This window comes from Suncus etruscus, chromosome 6, assembly GCF_024139225.1.
Source record: "Suncus etruscus isolate mSunEtr1 chromosome 6, mSunEtr1.pri.cur, whole genome shotgun sequence".
In the NCBI taxonomy this organism is placed as follows: Eukaryota; Metazoa; Chordata; class Mammalia; order Eulipotyphla; family Soricidae; genus Suncus; species Suncus etruscus.
The window spans coordinates 26,958,541-26,977,684 of record NC_064853.1 but is presented as its reverse complement, the minus strand read 5'-3'; the positions used below and the strand labels follow the sequence as shown (position 1 = coordinate 26,977,684).

General features: G+C 48.4%; 1 protein-coding gene and 1 non-coding gene across 3 annotated transcripts in view; one reads left to right on the top strand and one right to left on the bottom strand.

Annotated features, from left to right (window-relative positions):
- Positions 1-1,316: 1,316 nt before the first annotated feature.
- The window catches only part of TTC39A (tetratricopeptide repeat domain 39A), a 40,375-nt gene continuing 22,547 nt past the window's right edge, over positions 1,317-19,144 (bottom strand). For both annotated transcript variants that reach the window (XM_049774762.1, XM_049774763.1), the window contains exons 7-18: positions 18,222-18,321; positions 17,374-17,439; positions 15,157-15,265; positions 14,723-14,790; positions 14,581-14,640; positions 13,800-13,961; positions 8,181-8,272; positions 7,209-7,329; positions 4,096-4,207; positions 3,623-3,737; positions 2,239-2,355; positions 1,317-1,760 (exon numbers count right to left, since the gene is read on the bottom strand). In XM_049774762.1, the coding sequence (XP_049630719.1) occupies positions 1,637-1,760; positions 2,239-2,355; positions 3,623-3,737; positions 4,096-4,207; positions 7,209-7,329; positions 8,181-8,272; positions 13,800-13,961; positions 14,581-14,640; positions 14,723-14,790; positions 15,157-15,265; positions 17,374-17,439; positions 18,222-18,321 (1,246 nt within the window). In that variant the 3' untranslated portion in view covers positions 1,317-1,636. The remainder of the gene's footprint in view (positions 1,761-2,238; positions 2,356-3,622; positions 3,738-4,095; positions 4,208-7,208; positions 7,330-8,180; positions 8,273-13,799; positions 13,962-14,580; positions 14,641-14,722; positions 14,791-15,156; positions 15,266-17,373; positions 17,440-18,221; positions 18,322-19,144) is intronic.
- On the top strand, positions 13,099-13,203 carry LOC126012301 (U6 spliceosomal RNA). Its single transcript, XR_007496819.1, has one exon. It is a non-coding gene; the product is annotated as a U6 spliceosomal RNA (small nuclear RNA).

Here is a 19,144-nt window from a genome sequence, read left to right as displayed (position 1 = left end):
TTTGAGAAAGAGCTTGCAAATTGGCTTAGAGATTGTTCTATTAGAATCCTTGTTTCACTTCAGCATGTCTTGACAGTTCTTAGTAAAAGTGAGACTTTGAGTTTCTGCTTTGTTTTTTCTTTATCAAAACACCCTGACTTTAGTATCACAGGAGGCCAGTTGATTCTTGTTTTGTTTTTGGATCACACCCGGCAGTGCTCAGGGGTTATTCCTGGCTTTATGCTCAGAAATCGCACCTGGCAGGCTCGGAGTACCATATGGGATGCAGGGATTTGAAACACCGTTCTTCTGCATGCAAGGCAAACACTCTACCTCCATGCTATCTCACCGGCCTCAGAGGCCAACTGATTCTTAGCACATTCACCACCAACCCTGACAAATGCTAAATACAGTACCAGGAGAGTGGAACATCTTCCCTTACAGAAGTTGTAACTATTTGTACTGTGAATGAGATTATTCCTTTCGGAAATGGTACTGGCATTAGACTGGAAGCTAGAAACTTTTGTTTTTTAAATTTGAGAATTCTTGCTTTTGATAGTCTCAGAGCTTGTAATTTTAAGTGTTTTCACAACCAAAAAAGAAAGTAGCCTGTACTTAGCTCCAACTGACTTCAAGGCAACAAGACCCAGTGTTACCAAAAATTTTAATAAGCCAGAAATCAGATTTATTTGTGAAAGTTACCCATTTTTAAAAATTTTTAAACAATCTCGATAAGATAGAACATACAAGTCCATATGGCTTCAGGACCAAATTTTGTAACCTCCCAAGAATTTAAGCAACACCTATTTAACTGAAATAGATGTTCCATGATCTCTTAAATGTATGTTTTATTCAATAGCTCTTTTGACTGAAAACCTAAGATGTATACATCAGTTTAAAAATAAGCTTTCTAGGAAAAATAATAGTTGGTAAATCAGTGTGCCTCAAAGTGAAATACAGTTAGGTTTTGTTTCACAAATGAGTCCCAATAGTTCGTTTGACATAAAGGAGTATGCAGCTTGGTTTTAGAGAACTTTCCTAAACTTCTTGGCTTCCCTTCTCTCTGGCCTCAGATTTCCCTTTCCTCACTGGTGGAAATTGATTTTTCTACAGATGGACTCAAATGAAAAGGCATGTTTAAATTAGGAAATGAAATTTAAATGCACAATGGAGTGAGGTGTCTGCGCGACCTTTGTGCCCAAACTCCAGAAAGTGAAAATCCTTCAGACTCTCCTGGATTCCTTAGATTCTCTTGACAAGCTTGAAAATCAATTTGGCCTTTGGTGTTATGAGAATTTTTCTCGAACAATCAAAACAGATTTACAGGTGATCGGTGGTTTTTGTTTTTAAAGCCAACTATCATCTCAATGTACTTCTAAGAAAAATGTAAACTTTATGCATTCTCTTTAACATCACAGTGAAAAAAAACAAGACCCGTATGTGTAGGGCAGTCCGTGGTCTCCACCTGCTCTGTCCTTGGTAAACGCCCTTGGCTACACTGTTGAAAATACCGGCTCCACTTCTGCACGGATACATCTGTGTTGTCCTTCACTTGGGCACACAAGTGATCCCAAAGGCAGGGCAAGGCAGGGGTAAGGAATATTTTTGAAATGTTTCCTGGAACTCTGTCAGCTTTGTCTGGGAATGCTGCACAAAGCTACAAGGATACTGATGAGACCAGGGATCTCTTGCCATTCTCTAGGGAAGTCTTGGCTTGGAGTGTGGCTGCCTGGATTCGAAAATGTGTCCTTGATTCCATGGAGTAATTCTTGTAGTTTTGTCTGGAAAAGACCAAACAATCAAACACTTTTTCTTCCATTCAAGCTGTGGGATCCCACCAGCCAAGAATTTCCCTGTGTGTTCAAAGGAGTTGGGCCCCCTGCAATGGAGATTAGCAGAGAGGGTGTGCAGCAAACCTTATTTATAAATATAGAGTTCACTTTTGGTCTTGATGAGCCCCCAAGTGAGGAGTGGTTCCAAGAGGTAGATCCCTGGGCTGGAAGGTAGGAGCCCCAGGCCTATACCAGCCTTATGGCTGGCTGGTATGACAGCTTGGATTCCCTGCTTCTGGGATTCTGGTTCCTCGCTGGTGCATGAGCAAGAAGCCTCCCTCACAAGGTGAAAACTGGGTTCCCAAAGTGGGGCCCTGCCTCTGAATTCCATATTGCCCTGCATAGCACCCTCCTTCCCTGCTGCCTGGGAAGCAAGTTCCTGAGCTCAGCTGGAGCAAAGCCAGACCAAGGCTACCCCAAGCCTTACTTGGCAGTTTCTAAGAGTTTGACAGCATCTTCATTTTTCCCTTGCTCCATAAACAGCAGGGCCAGCTCCAGCATGGCATTTGGAATCAGGTAGTGGTCATATTTAATTTTCTTTTCACTGTAAAACAGAAGAAAAAAGTTGACAAGAGTCTACCTTTGAACAGTTCAGCAGGCTCTTCCCTCCTGCATCTTTCCACCCAGGGGAACCTGACACACGATAATTCCTTTGTGCAGCATTCTGACAAGAAGGGCATATTGGGGTGATTCCCCCTTCCACGTGCTGGAAACAGTTCTAATCCTCTGGAACTCAGGCTCCAACTCCCTGAAAATCTTGCCCTTCCCAGTACCCTTTTTCTGGGTTGAGCAACTTATTTGATTGGGATTCTATTTCAGATATAGCATCTGACCCACTCTTCTCCATGTTGCCTTTTTAAAACCCAGATGTACCCTGCTACTCAGTGCTCTTCCTGCTCTTCTACAGGCTGAACAGGAGGACTTTCTGAACTGTCTACCGGCCCCTATGTCCTCAAGAATGTTTTTGTGTGTGTGTGTGTGGTTTTATTTTTTGTTTGTTTTTTTGTTTTTGTTTTGTTTGTTTGTTTTTGGTTTTTGGGTCACATCCAGCAGTGCTCAGCCGTCACTCCTGGCTCTACGCTCAGGAATCTCTCCTGGCAGGCTTGGGGGACCATTTGGAATGCCGGGATTTGAACCACCATCCTGCATGCAAGACAAATGCCTTACCTCCATACTATCTCTCCAGCCCCTCCCACGAATGCTTTTTTTTTTTTTCTGAGCCACACCAGTTGATGCTCAGGTGTCACTCCTGACTATGTACTCAGAATTTGCTTCTGGCTTGGGGGGGACCATATGGAACACGGGTCCTAGGCTAGTGCCACCACTCCAGCTTCATGAATTTTTTTGGGGGGGGGTTTAGGTCACACCTGGCAACACTCAGGGGTTACTCCTGGCTTTACGCTCAGAAATCGCTCCTGGCAGGCTCGGGGGACCATATGGGATGTCGGGATTCAAGCCACGGACAAGCATCCATGGAGGTGGTTCTGGTACCTCATGGTGGGCTTCAGTTCCTCCTCAAGAAATTTGTCCCCTTTGCTTCTCTCACAGCTCTGAACACCCAGGGTTGGGTTGCCACTGGCATATACATTCTAAGTGCCAGGGCATTTAATTGGAAACTTGGGGAGTACCATGTCCAGGAACTGCCTAGTCTCATTTGGGCAGGCAGCTTGGTGGCCTTGGGTGCCAAGGTCCAAATGATCTTACCAGTCAGGGTGTGTGTACCAGTGGGTAAAGGTGGAGATTTGGTCCTTAAGTATATGTGAGGGTTGAGCCACCCTGAAAATTCTCAGGAGTTTCACAGAGGCACTTACTTGGCAGAGATACTTCGGAAATTCTCCTCAGCCTCCTGTGTTCGGCCCAAGTACTTCAGACACAAGCCTTTAAGCAACTTCAACAGGCATTTGTCATCCACTGAGTACTCATTCTCTGAGAAGGGGTGGTGTAAGGAAAGACAGTATTGTTCACACCTACAAGTTACATGGAAGCCCTACTCTAATCTGGGTCCTCGGGACACAGAAGTGACACACGTGGTCCCTGTCCTTGGGGACCTCACATCTAGGAAGGAAAGACATAATGAGACGGTGACGGTACATTAAGGACAGGACTGCCTGGGCCTTAGATGCCCAGGGAACAAGGGACAGCTCTTTGGAGGAGCTGCCCTCGGAGTTTAGTTTACAGGGGAAAAGGGTAGAGCCAGGGGGTAAAGTGAAGATGGGTATTTTTTTTTCAACTGTGAGACTGTTGGTTGGACTCAGCCTGGCCACTGGAGCCTGGGGTTAGTCACCTGGGACCTTCTGCAGAGTCTCTTCAGCCTTGATGATAATTTCAAGTATCCCGTCTGTGAGTTCCGGCTCCTTCCCAATCACTGCATAGCCATTCCAAATGTACATCATTTCCTGAAGGCAGGGGAGCAAATCAATCCTAGGTTTTCTTTCCAATGGGGCCTCAGTTTCCCCATCTGTAAAATGGGCAGCTCAAGTCAGGCTTAACTAAAAGTCCTTCTAGATCTTATCTTCCTTCTCAGCTTAGCCTACAAAGTTGTGGACTTGAAGGAATTATGGGTAAAGTCTTAGAATTTATTAATAAGATATCACTCTAACCATGCACTCATTAAGATGGACCCATTTTCTTAATATCTTCTTCAGAACAGTGAGTAGTTTTCAATTATTCCTACTGTGCTTCCTGGGTCACAAAAGCTATCCCATCCTTTCTGAATCTGAAATTATTTTTATTTATTTATTTTTTTTTTTTTTTTGATTTTGGGTCACACCCGGCAGTGCCCAGGGGTTCCTCTTGGCTCTACGCTCAGAAATCGCTCCTGGCAGGCTCGGGGGACCATGTGCCGGGATTTGAACTACCGACCTTCTGAATGCAAGGCAAACGTCCTCCCTTCATGCTATCTCTCCAGCCCCAATTTTTTCTATCCTTTGAGAAACAAGCCATGTTTCACTCTCCAGGAAATCCTCCTCCCTGCTCCAGCTGGCAGGGCCTCATCCTAACCGGAGGAGCCAAAATTTACTTAAGTATTTCAGACTTTCCAGTAGAGCTTATGGCTTTGTCAGCTTCACTTTTATTCCCTTAACGCATTGAACTTGAGTTATCATCTAGAAATCAATGAAACAGACCCTAATCCTTCTCCCACTCTGTGTGAATGTACAGTTGTGTGTGTGTGTGTGTGCATGCATGCGCACGCTCACACCTTTAACTTCCAGGAAGCTCAGAAAACTCCATAGCAATTCCAGTAGATCAAAATCACCAAACCAGGAGTGGGAGCAATAGCACAGTAGTAGGGTGTTTGCCATGCCTGTGGCTGACCCAGGACAGACCTGAGTTTGATCCTTGACATCTCATATGGTCCCCTGAACCTGCCAGGGCCAATTTTTGAGCGCAGAGCCAGGAGTAACCCCTGAGTACCGCCAGCTGTGGGCCTTCTCCCCCCACCCCATTAAAAAAAAAACAACTATCAAACCAGGTCATGGATGTTTAAGTGATTTGTATAAATTCATGTATTTTTTGTGGGGGCCACACCCAGTGATGTGTAGAGGTTACTCCTGGTTATGCATTCAGAAATTGCTCCCCGGGGCCGTAGAGATAGCATGGAGGTAAAGGTGTTTGCCTTGCATACAGAAGGATGGTGGTTCAAATCCCAGCATCCCATTTGGTCCCCCCAGCCTGCCAGGAGTGATTTCTAAGCGTAGAGCCAGGAGTAACTCGAGTGCTGCTGGGTGTAAAACAAAATACAGAAATTGCTCCTGGCTTTAAGGACCATATGGGACATGAAAGGATCAAACTGAGGTCCATCCTGGGTCAGGTGCGTGCAAGGGCAACTCCCTACCACTGTGCTATTGCTCCAGCCTTGATTTGTATAAATTCTAGAGACATTATTATCCTGGCTCTTCAGAGGAATTTTTGGTTTAGATTACTATTTTTCATATCATTGCATTAGCAAATGTTCTATCTAAACAAGGTTTCTCTGGTCAAGTTAGAGGAGAAACACATCTTCATGCAGAATAGTGTAAAAGGATTCAAGAAGGTCAACACGTAAACTTTGCTTCAGTCATCCTCTCCCAAGTGTAGTCACAATAATCATTTTATGCATAAACTGCTTTTTTTTCAGATTATAGTTTGGGAAGTTATCCCACAAATTTTGGTTTAGATGGTATCCTCCCTTCTTTATAACCCTCACCCCATTTGATAATAGTAGCCTTACTGTATATTTTAAACTAAAACTATTTTAAAATTTGCTGAGAGGTTCTGTATGATGCTGAACTTTTTTATTTATTTTCTATGACACCTTTTCTCAACTCATTCTCACTGTTCTAGGGAATAATAGGTGAGGCAAAATGACTATTTTCACTTTACATTAAAGGAAAGTGGAACTAATTCAAAAGTTCACAATTTGTGGAGCTGTAGCGATAGCACAGTGATCTTCACCATCCCATATAGTCCTTCCAAGCCTGCCAGGAGTAATTTCTGAGTAAGAGCTAGGAGTGGCAAAAGAAAAGTTCACAATACGTGACCAATTATTGCTCATTCTACTTTTTGGCTGTTTCACTATTTAAATCATAATGGGACCTTTAGCAAACTAGAGGTTTATATATATATATATATATATATATATATATATATATATATATATATATAGTATATGTAAGTAGTATATAATCATATATAAATATATATAAATTTCAGAGTTTGTAAGGAATTAACATCATCACAGAGGTTAGACTATTATATAATACAGAGGTCAGAATATGGACTCTGGAACCCAACTGTCTGGGTTCAAATTTTACTGAGCCATGTGACCAGGTCTAGTTACTCTATCCTTTAGCTAACATCTTATCTTTGTTAGGTAGATAATGTTTCTACTTGTCTGTATATGTAAGGCTAGCACAGTACTGACTGCTGCTGGAATAGGCAGACTACTCAGAGATGGGCATTGGTCTAAAAGACTTAAACATAGCAAGTGCTCAACTGCACGTCAGGCAGCATTATCATTGCCGTCTCAGAGCTGACCTCTCCTTGGACCCAGGCCTCTGAACACCAGGAGTGCTGACCATGTCAACAGAACCATATTACAAGACTGGGACAGACGGGGGTGGGGGTGGGGGGGGGGAACACAAAGGTGGGGACACTGGTGGGATGCTATCTATCTCTCTCTTTCAGGGTGTCTTTTCCCCACCCTCAAATGCCCAGACTAACACTTTCTCAGTGGCAGGGGCTGATTCAGACTCCAGTTCGCTTACCCCCCACCCAGGTGAACTGTTAGTCCTCTCCCGGCTTCCTTGAAGCTCCTCCTGCTTCCACTTGCCCCTTGGGTCCATAGCTGGTTCCCAGTTAATCTCCCTGAGTCCAAGCACCCTTGGGGTGCAGGCCAGTCAAGATCCTCCTACCCACCAGAGCAGGGATAGGCAAGGAGACAGGGTTGGATGAGAGGTAGCGCCTGGACTTTCGGATGGCAAACTTCTCCGTGGGTAGGGATTTCCCAGCAATCTTCAGCTTCAGGCCTGGCACAGCTCTGAGAGAAAATGAGGGTGAGAAAACATTTGAGGGAGCAGAGCATCTCCAACTGCCCAGCCTCTGCCTGACCTCCTCTGGGCCTTTCCATTTTTTGCAATGAGACTTGAATTCACCCTCACAGGCCCAATCCAGCCCATGGCCTATTTCAGAGCAAGAGATATCTTTACATCAGCTGGCAGAAGTGAGAATGTACCCAAACACACCTCAGGCCCACTTGGCATGGCTAAGTGGATTTAGGAATGGTCTTAGGACACTTTCAAGACCTCTTCTATCTGCCACTTTCACAGGAGAGGCAAACACGGAGCCCCGCCCTGCTCACATCTTTCATTAATTCCTACCATGTAAGCTGTGGGCCCTCAGTTGTTTACAAAGACAGTTAATGTGCTTTGTAGCAAAGTGAGCCTCTGCATATGGGGCCTCAGCACCTCAGTCCCTCCCAACCTTCAATCTCGACCCACATAAACTCTGGGTCTTGTTTTTCTCATCTCTAAAATACAATATAATACTTCATATGCTTTCTATAAAACCTCCATGAGATGGAGAAACAGGCACTTAGTAACAGGTACCCTGTTATGTTGATAGAATGTAGCCCAGAAGGCTCAGGCCATCCCCTGATCCCCTCCCGGCTCTGCATGTCCAGGCTGACTCTCACCACAACAGGAAGAAGACCTGAAGCTTCATGCTCAGTCTTTAGTTAGCAGAGCAGCAGAGGGAAGGGAGTGGACCCCATGGAAGGTGATCCTGGGAGTATGTGGAACCCTGGACCAGAGACACATCTGCCACCTCTTTCCCTGATACCCCCAGGCCAGAGGGAGTGGCAGAGCCAGATAGAGGTATGGTGGGACCCACCTAAACAACTCCACTTCATCATCCCCAAAAGGCTTGCAGTCATCCTTCTCAAACATGCTGAGGTAGGCAGCCTTCATGTAGGTATAGGTGGCCTGTGTGAGGGAGACAGTAAGTTGGGAGCAGCTGCCCATGGTGGGCCAATCCTGGGCCCCATGTTGGCTCCACGGGCAGCTAATATTAATCTCAAATCCAAAAACAATAGAAAGATGAACCCACCTAGACTGGAAGTGAACCCCAGAACAGGCCATTAAAGCATCCACCCTGGAACTGGAGCAGTGGCGCAAGTAGTAAGGCATTTGCCTTGCAGGTAGCTAGCCTAGGACGAACCTTGGTTCGATCCCCCGGCATCCCATATGGTCCCCCAAGCTAGGGGCAATTTCTAAGCGCATAGCCGGGGTAACCCCTGAGCATCAATGGGTATGGCCCAAAACCAAAAAAATAAAAATAGAAGCATCCACCCTTCCTACTCCAAAGTGTCAGAGAAAAGAACTCGATTAACTATTAGATGGGTAGGTCATATGGACTCTGAGATGGAGACCCCAAAGACCCTAGGGCCAGGGCTTCTGGGAAGCAGCAACTCCCTTATGAGCCCCTGGGATGGGGGTGGGGGGCAATGGGAAGATTTATAGAGCCTGGAAAGGTAATTCCAGGCAAGGGAACAGCCTGCGCAACGTAGGGAAGGGCAGAGCATGTGTATGCCTGATTCAAGAGTAAGCAGCTGAGAGGCAAAAAGTGAGGCCATGCATCAGGGCAGGGTTCAGGCTCCTGGGACAGAACAGGCCTTCCTGGGTGCTAGCACCACAAACATGACTCTGCCGGGTGGTAATCCACACCAGGCCCTGCTTCCTGAAGCCACAGTGCTACTAGCAGTAGAGCTGTGAACAAATCCCATGTTTGTGTGGCTTCAAGTCAGAGCCTTCCTCACTGGATCCACAACTGCCCCTGGTAGGGAAGATAGCAGGCAACAATCTTCCCAGAAGTCACCCCTGAAAGACTTGTCCAGTGGAACCTGGCTCTGCATTGCCTCCCAGTGGCCAGATCGTGACCTGTATCTTCTGCAGAAATACCTACCAGTTGCTGGGGAAGAAAACTGAGTAGAAGAGGAAAGAGAGCAGGACATCCTAGAGTCTGGCCTCTGGAGAAGGCATAGAACCGCCTCCATCAGGCAGCCACACCCAGGCTGAAGCCTGGAACTACTGTCAGCACTTCAATCGGCCCTTTACGGCATGAGGAAAAGTTGGTCCTTGTGAGGTACAGTGGGAAGGATCTCCCCACAATAAAACCTGTTCTTCATTCCCACTGACATCCTGGTGTCATCTTTGCCTTCCTCTCCCATTCCCCACCCCTATCCTGACATTGAGTCACACAGGGCTTATTGTCTTACCTGCTATTTTAGCTCGTAAATTCCACTGACCTTGCCTTTATGGCTCACCTCAATCACGGGGCCCTCTAGGGCTCCCTGGTCCAGGCACCTGATGTTTTCTCAGGTGCCTGGACTTTCTGAGGCCAAGAACTGGCTCCCTGCTCCCGCTGCTGCTCTCTGCTGGCCATTTCCCGCACCAGCCCCACAGCCTTTGTTTCCACATCGTCTGAATCCCCGTCAAACAGGATTGCCCTTGCACGAGACCAGCCCGGGTTTGATTCTGGCATACTATATGGTCCCCTGAGCACCACCAAGAGTAGATCCTGAATATGGAGCCAGTAGTAAAGCCTGAGCATCACCCTGTGTGGTCCACAAACGAAACAAAACGAAAATACATCTGTCTGCCCTGGTTTCTTCAACTTCTCCTTTTGGCCACTCATTTATATCACCAGCCACATGGACTTCTGGACCTTTCCAGAATATATGGAAGTCACTCAGTCACCCATGACCCACGTGGGGCTCATGCCTTCCCTGTGTTCTGGGTCTTCTCAGATGGGGTGGTTCCTGCACCACTCCCAAACCCTGCTGTCACTCTCCACTGACTACCTGGTGTCCTGTCAGATACCTGAGCCTGACCCTCATACGAGTGTTTCCTGTCTCTTCCCAACAATATGGGATGAGGGGGTCTGATCAATGACTGACAACAGTAACTTCCAGATTGAGCCCTAAAGTACAAATCAAATATCAGGGGCTCTCCATCCTGTCAGATGCCCCACTCTGGGCCCATGACCCCCTATCCTGGCTCCTCCTCTTCCCCTTCTCCAGGGCTCTTTCACTTTGTCTTAAGCTGCTTGTACTATACCTACCTCTCCAATGAGAGACACCCCCTTTCTGGGTCAGCCCCATGCACTTCCCTAACAGCAAACTCCACGTTGGATGTGTAACCCATGCAAGGCCAGAGCAATAGTGCAGTGGTGAGGGCATTTTCCTGGCACACAGATGACCTGGGTTTGATCCTCATCAGCCTATATGATTACTCAAAGGCTCAGAAGTAACCCCCGCGCATCATCGGTTGTGGATCGCCCCCCCCCAAAAAAACAAAAACACAAAGCCATGATTGCCCACAGATATTCAAGAACTGAATGAATGCTGGGAGGCTAGAGGGCTGAGGGGCTGAGGAGACAGTCACTATCTCCCCTCACAGGATCTTATTTGCCCACTGATCTTACTCCTGGCCTTGCTGGGTTCCTCTCCAGGGTGTGCACAGGCCCTTCAGAGTCCTATTGGGGGAAGATCCCTGCAACACAGAACCTTCTAAAGCTCCTAGAGTCTGAATCTGTGTCCTAACTGCTCCCAGGATTCCTCCTGCCTACCCTTTGAGCAGGGCTGTCACTCTGTTTCTAGCCATCTCAACCCTATAATACACAGGCCCCTGAAAATTGAGGCCAGTTCTGGCAGAAAAGGGCTCTGAGAGGAGGCACTGAAACAGAGCCACACACCAGGTTCCAGTAACTGGAGGAAGGTGGGAACTAAGACAGCCAGGTGCTGGAGGTGAGCAATGAATGAGGTTGTGTCTCAAAAGTGCCTGTGTGCAGGAGTTGCAGAGTGGAGGACCAAGCTGCTGCAGTTTGGGCCTCCCTCTGTTCCTCGCAGACTCTGTGGCCATCCCAAGCTTCTCCCTCTCGTAGGATTCTGCCTCAGAGGGCTTGAGGTCACGCTTAGCTGTTAGCTTGGGAGGTTCTTGATGGAGTTCCTGTGAGGGTGGGGGTGAGAAAAGAAGCTCCTTCCATAGCAGGGCAGCCTTGGGGCAGCCTTCAGTTTCAGGGTTGGGGAGAGTTGAGGGATAAAAACAGGGTCTCTGAGCGGTTCAGCGCTGTGTTCAAATCCAGGGTCTGTCACCGCTGCTGTGAGCCAGAAGGCCACAAAGTCTCCTGGGCCTAGTGAAGACAGTCATTTCTTTTTATTTGATTTTGGACCACATCAGGCTATGCTCAGAACTTATTCCTGGCTAGGTGCTTAGTGATAACTCCTGGTGGTGCTTGGGGAACCAAATGTGGTATATTGGGGTGCTCAGGATCAAACTCAGGTTGGCTATGTGAAAAGCAAGCACCCTACTTGCTGTACTAACACTTCGACTGTAAGAAATTTACTTGTTGTGGGAAGAAGAGCAAGGCAGGCCCAAAGCAAAAAGATCATGGGCCAATCCCTCACCGACCTGCCTGCCCCAGCCCAGAGGTCACTTTCAACATGGCCCCCAGGCACCAACACTTCTTTCTAAAAGGGGATCTTGTGGAGGGGAAGGATGATGGCAAATGGTTCTCCCAACATGAGCCCATTCAGGATATTCCTAATGACTGCTTGAAGTGTTGTGTAAAGAAGGCGCAGATTCAAATACCTGCTGGGTGCAACGGACCTCAGCACAGACAGGTGCCAATATTAGATGTGCTGCTCTCTTAGGGGCAGGAGGAAGTCAGACTTAGATCTGAATTCTTTACCATCATGACTGTACTCACTACTGCCTTCCTGTGTGCCAGGATGGAAGTACTCCTTGCTGCTCTGTTGGCCCACCTGGCATCCCTTGAATACTCTGCCCCAACCTGCCCACAACACTGACATTACTTCACAGATATTACCATAGTTTTTTTGCAGAGGAAGCAACCTCTCCCATCTGCCATCTATGAGGGGTCTCCCTGCCCCATTTCCAGGCACTGACTTGCACTGGGTGCCAAATCTGGCAGCTCCATCCTAGGGCTTTGAAGCCCCGGAGAGGATGTAAGCTGGGGCCCTAGCAGTCCACAGCCACCCAGGAGCTACATAGAGGAACATCCACCCACAAGACCAGTATTTGAAATTCTGAATCCAGTCCCTCCTGAGCTTAGATGTGTCTAGAATTTTCCTGACATGAGCTTTTTGTGGTTGAGGTTGGGCTGGGGGGGGGGGCACACCCTGCGGGCTCAGGGGTTACTCCTGGCTCTATGCTCAGAAATCGTCCCTGGTAGACTCAGGGGACCATATGGGATTCCGAGAATCAAACCCAGATCTGTCCTAGGTTGGCTGCATGCAAGGCAAATGCCCTACCACTATGCTATTGCTCTGGTCCGCTTTTTGTGTTTAAAACCAGCACAACCTACTATGGTGTCCATATGACTTTAAATTTTTGTTGTTGTTGTTGTTTTTGTTTTTTGTTTTTGGGTCACATCCAGCAGCGCTCAGGGATTACTCCTGGCTCTATGCTCAGAAATCGCTCCTGGCAGTATCAGGGGACCATACGGGATGCCGGGATTCAAACCACCGACCTTCTGTATGCAAGGCAAACTGCCTTACCTCTATGCTATCTCTCCAGCCCCATGACTTTAAAATTTTAACAGTGAGTTAAATAGAATTAAATATTAAAATATTTAAAATACAATATATTAGCTTATCTGGGGGGGGTGGCTGAAAAGGGCTCTTGGGACAATGATGGGTGGTGTTGGAACTGATGTATGCAAGAAAGTACCATAAACATTATTATAAAGTACAATACCTCAATAAAATGTGAAGAACTCTTTAAAAAGAGTGCTCACTTTGGCAGCACATATACTAAAATTGGGACGATAGAGAAAATTAACATGGCCCCTGCGCAAGGATGACACACAAATTCGTGAAGTGTTCCATATTAAAAAAAAAAAAAAAAAAAAAAAAAAAACTTTTTTAAAAAGAAAAGAAAAAAACCCAAAACATTCGGTCATGGTCCCCAGGCTGGAAGCAATTCCTGAACATCACTAGGAGTGGCCCCAAGATCAAAAAATCATAAAACTAGGGGCCAATGAGAAGTGCAGTAGGCACAGAGCTTGCCTTGCACAAAGCCAACCCAGATTCAAGCCCCTTCAGGAGTGATCTCTCTGAGCATAGGCTCAGGAGTAAGTTCTGAGCATTGACAGATAGCCAAAAAAAAAAAAAAAAAAAAAAAAAAAAGAAAAAGAAAAGAAAAGAAAAGAAAAGAAAAGAAAAAAGAAAAACCAAATATCCAGTTGGTATGGCCTGCTCAGCAGCATTTGCCTTCAGTGCAGGCCCTGCTTCTGCCAGAACCAAAGACAGCTGAGGCAACATCCGCCCAGCTCCTCTGGCCTTTCCTTTCTTCCCCAACCCTGACTCCTGCCATACTTTATTCTTCCAGTCAGATTCCACAGGACATGTTCCATCAGTTCGGGGGACCCTGGCTCTAGAGCTCATGCCAGGCCTGGCTGCACAGTGCCAGATACACGGAGCCAACTCACCTTGGACCAGGAGTTCTCCTTGGTGAGCAGGTCAGCGTAGAAGTAGGCCATCTTCCACTGGCCCTTGTAGGTGAAGCACCACATCAGCTCCCAGTAGCACATGTGGTGGAATTGCTTCCAGTGCTGCTGGGCCTCGCAGCACTCCTCAAACCGCTGGATGGCCTGCAGGTACCTCTGCTCAGTTTCGGAAGCCCAGTGCTTCCACTTGCTGAACCATCCTCTTCCTCCATGTGATTCCCTATGCTGGGCAGGGCCTAGAAAGCCAGAATGTCTGGCCCCGAGAGTTGGTTCCCCGGCCCCAAGAGGTTCCAGGCTGGAGCCTCTCACTCTAGATAAGGGCATATCAGCACCAGGGTGAGGAGACATGCTTAGACTGCAGCAGGAGCGAGCACAGACTGGCAAGATTCCAACACAGTCCATAGAGAGGGCCCTGGGCTCCCACAAACTCTGAAGGCTCTGGGAGCTCTGCAGGCATCCTGGACTTGCTATCCCAGAGTCACCTGCACTCCTTGCTGGGGGGGGGGGGGTCTATGCTGGTGTCCAGAGCAGTGCTGGCTCCCTCCACTGACCCTTCACTGTCCATCTGGGCTTACCCTGCCTGCTTCCAAGATGGGGACACCTGTCCACCTTGGAGTCACCTCACCCTCCTTCCCAGGCTTGGTCCTACCTCTCCTACCCTGATTTCCCCAAGGTCTCCTCTTGAGAAGACCCTCTCCACGCCCTGTTCCTGAGTTTGTCTGACTTTATGCCAACATTCTCCAGCACAGTGGGGATGACTCACCTTGTCTACATTGCCTTTAATGGCTTCGATCCGGCCAGCGAAGAAGAGGAAGATGGCACCCTGTGAAGATACACGAGGGGTGTCTAGGCAGTCTGGCCTGGTCAGGGCAGGGTGCAGGGGTGCTGGCAGGATCAGGGCTTACCTTGGGGTATCGCTCCAGGTAGGGCGCCAGCAGCTTCTGGGCCTCCTCGATATTGACGTTCCCAGTACCTAGAGATGGGACACACACCCTGTCACCCCACTGGCTCCTCCCAGCAGCCTACTGAAGGCTCTGTGTCCCCCAAGACTCTATGATCTTGGGGGAGAGGAAGGATCATGGAACGCATGGAACATGCAGACAGGGGCCCTCATCCACAGGACTCTGTGGCCAACAGCTACATGTCCCCCTGCATGGGCATGACCTAACTAGCCCATTTCACGAATGAGAAAACTGAGACTGGAACTGGTGACAGGGTTGGGGTGATCAGCAGCCAGAGTGGGTGATGTGGCTCTGTGGTTCTGGACTCAGGGACCCCTGTCCCCCTACCACTCTCCAATAGCAGGCAAAGGCCAGAAGTGTGGGCTCAGGGTACCTACCGAGCACAAACGTGAGGAAGGTGTGGTAGCACAGCAGCAGCAAGACACAGAGCACTGCACGGAAGCTGTGACCCGCGGCGCCCTCCTCCAGCTGCAGCAGCCCGTAGTCCTAGGGGCAGGAAGCAGAGTCAGCATGGCTAAGGAGGGATCCCTGGAACCCGGGGCCCTGAGCCTAGGTCTGCTGTGCCACCCAGTCTCAGTTCCCTCCTGGCTTGACTGGTACAAGCGATCCTCCCACCTCAATTCTTCCTCTACTACTGATTTGGGGCCCTGGAACACCCCAGCCTGGAGGGAAAGGGGAGATGGCAAGGAAGAATCTGGGGTGCAGTTCCTGATATAGAAGGAGCCAGGAGGACTGAGCCAGTGAGGAGAAAGCAGCATCACACCCACCCTGCACACTCAGCCAATCATCTAAGACATTGTTTTGGGGTCACACCTGGCGGTGTTAGAGGGACCATGTGGCACCAGAGATTAAACCTAGGTCCCCTATATGCCAAGCTTGTGCCACCTCCCAGCCCATCTAGAACATTCTACATTCTTCCTCCTGACAGTTTCAGCTGCTCCCAGGCCTGTCAGCCCCATGAAACCCTGACGGAGTGATGCAAAGGGAACTCTGCCTCACGCTGGCCCTGGCTTGCTTACAGCCATGCGGTCCTTTCTCTCCAGGAACATTGCTCATGGGTCAAAGGCAGGGTTTTTGTTGTTGGTGGCAGTGGTGATGGCTTTTTGTTTGTTTTTTAAGTTTTTGAACCATACCCAGTGGTGCTCAGGGGTTACTTCTGCTGGGCTTGGGGGAACCCTATGGGATACAGGGGACCAAATGGGTTGCCAGGGTTACCATATGGGAACCTCGATAGGCCAAGTGCAAAGGCCCTACCCACTATACTGTCTCTCTGGCTCAAGCGAAGGGTATTCCTAGGGACAGTAAATAAAAATAAACGTTCCACATCAGCCAGAGTATCCTGGAGCTCAGGCCATGAAGCAGTGGACAGAAGAGTCCAAGAGATAGAGTGGCAGGTCGAGACATGACTGGGATTCTGTATTGTATTGGACCAGGAGCCTTTGTCCTGTGCAATGTCTGTACCTCATGATCCACTCAGGCCTCCTTTCCTGAGAGCAGCTGGGCAGAGCCTGGCAGAGCAGGAAATAATGCAGCTGAACCATATAGTTAATCATGTTCGCTTTAATGACTATATTCCTGGTGCACCAAATGATATGGAAATATTTCCTTTCAATCAATTTAGGTTAAAAAAAAATAAAAACGGGGGACTATAAGAATATCACAGTGATGGGGCCAGAGAGATAGCATGGAGGTAAGGCATTTGCCTTTCATGCGTGAGATCATCGGTTCGAATCCTGGCGTCCCATATGGTCCCCCGTGCCTGCCAGGAGCTATTTCTGAGCAGACAGCCAGGAGTAACCCCTGAGCACTGCCGGGTGTGGCCCCAAAAAAACCAAAAAACCAAAAAACCAAAAAAAAAAAAAAAGAAATCAGAACAGTCAGAGGCCGCAACATTAGCACAGCAGATAGGGCATTTGCTTGTACAAAAGTACAATGTATATGGCCAACCCGGCTTCAATTCCCATATGATCTTCCACCTTCCAGGTATAATTTCTGAGTGCAGAACCAGGAGTAACCTGTAAGAACTGCCAGGTGTGGCCCAAAAATCAACAAAAGAAAACAGAAATCAGGAATGGTCAGAGATAGCCCAAGTGATAGCCCACTGACCTTTGTCTTTAAAACAAAACTATATAATACAAAAATATTTCAGAGCAAACAGGCCCAGGGAGGATGCTGGGATAACCCAGCACTTGCCTCTAGGCCAAGCTCCTCCTCCTCCTCCCTGATCTGCAGCCTGGAACTTGGATTCATGCCCTCAGTGAACCCTCTGGGCTCAGCCTTCTGAACCTGGTAGACATTTGGTTTCTTTTGGGCATGTTCCAATTGAGAAAAATCCCAGAGGGAAGGGACTTGTTTTATTCCTTTCTAGTGCATGTCAAAGAAAGCCCAGGTCATGGCACGGATCTATTCTTGTGTCTTACCTACACCATCACCCCAGAAGCTTCCCACCCTGTGAAGTGCCAGATGGGACCAGGTCCCATGGGCCAAGTGTTAAGGAAGCTAAACTCAGAGCACCCTGGAGTCATTGCCAGACCCACACCTCAAACAGAGAAGACAGGTGGTTGCCCCTCCGGCCTGCTCCAGTGCAAGATTACCTTGTTTCCAGAGAAGCCCACGAATTCCAGTAGCCGCAGGATCCTGGTTGGCAACATGGACAGAGTCTGTAGGAAGAAAGGCAAGGGGGGCCAAATCTCTTTGGGCACTGAGGTGGGCTGAGGGATGCAGGCCCAGAGAAGAGCAGCCTCCTGAGAGGGGCTGGCAATGATGGGGCAAAGCAGGCCTGGACCCCTAGGAGCAGTGTGACCTTTGTGGCCTCAGTGTCATCATGCCAAGTACCCGATCCTTCAGAAAAGTCTGGCAGAGAGAGTAGGACTGCCCTGTCACAGGTGGAGAAACAGGCATGAGAAGTGCAATGCCCCTTGGGTGGCGATTTGGACTTTGCAGCTTTCAGACTTCTCAGCCTTGAATGGGAGAAGGCCAGAAGCCAGAGCTCTGGGTTCCCTCAGCCCTGTCCTAGAAACAGGCTGTGTCTGAAGGGGAGAGTTACCCCCACTCCTGTATCCCACCTGCAAACTTGTAGAGGTTCCGGCCACCCAGGGTCTAGTTTGCTTATCCTTCTTGTGCAGTGGCCCCCCCTAGAGCCCCAACATTCAGAATGCAGTGGGGTTCCCTGAGCTCCTATCAGAGTGGCTCCTCTCCTGCACTGCACAGAGCTCTAGGAAGGAGCAGGCCCTGGGTCACTGTCCTCCAATTCCTGGTGCCATCCATCTGACTACCACGGGGGACAGGGGACGCCACGCTGCCCACTTGCCTTGGGGAGAAACTTCTAGGGATCCTGGCCAGGACTTGTCCTATCAATTTGGGAACATCTGTTTGTGTTTCTGGGTCTGTGAGTCACATTGGCCAGGTGTGGGTGTATACGAGTAGGGGAACCCCTACTCACCAGGTTGAAGGCTCCCATGCCGAGCTTCACGCCTCCCTCAAAGTGCTGCTGGCTCTCCCCCATGCAACACCTCGATGACTGCACCAGGTTGTCCAGCTCTCTGGAAAAGGAACAATCCTTACAACCTCAGCGTGGTCCCTTCCAGCCTTGCCAGCATTCCCCACCCCCACTCTCAGCTGTTCTCACAACTCTTTGGGGGTGGTTTTAAACCAGTTCTGGCATGTAGCTCAGAGGTAGCATGCTTGCTTGTACATGTGAGTCCTTGGCTTGAGCCCAGACCCCTCAAAATAATCAATCAGTGAGTTCTGGACACCCAGAAAGCTGATACTTGAGAAAGTCCTCAAATTCCTGCCTCTGTAGTTAAACACAGAAACACACACACAGAAACATACACACACACACACACACACACACACACACACACACACACACACAGTGTCTCAGGCCTAGAGAAGTAACCACTACTAGAAAATGAGCTTTAGCGGGGCTGGAGTGATAGCACAGTAGTAGGGCTTTTGCCTTGCATGCGGCTGATTGGGGACAGACCTAGGTTTGATTCCGTGTCCCCATATGGTCCCTCGAGCCTGCCAGGAGTGCAGAGCCAGAAGAAGAAAAGAAGGAGGAGAAGGAGGAGGAGGAGGAGGAGGAAGAAGGAGGAGAAGAAGAAAGAAGAAAAGAAGAAGGAGGAGGAGGAGAAAGAAGAAGAAGGAACAAGAACAAAAAGAAGAAGAAAAGAAGAAGAAGAAGAAGAAGAAGAAGAAAAGAAGAAGAAAAGAAGAAGAAGAAGAAGAAAAGGAGGAGGAGGAAGAAGAAAAGAAGAAAGAAGAAGAAAAGAAAAGAAGGAGGAGGAAGAAGAAGAAGTAGAAGAAAGAAGTAAAGAGAAGAAGAGAAGAAAGAAGGAAGAAGGAAGAAGAGGAAGAAGA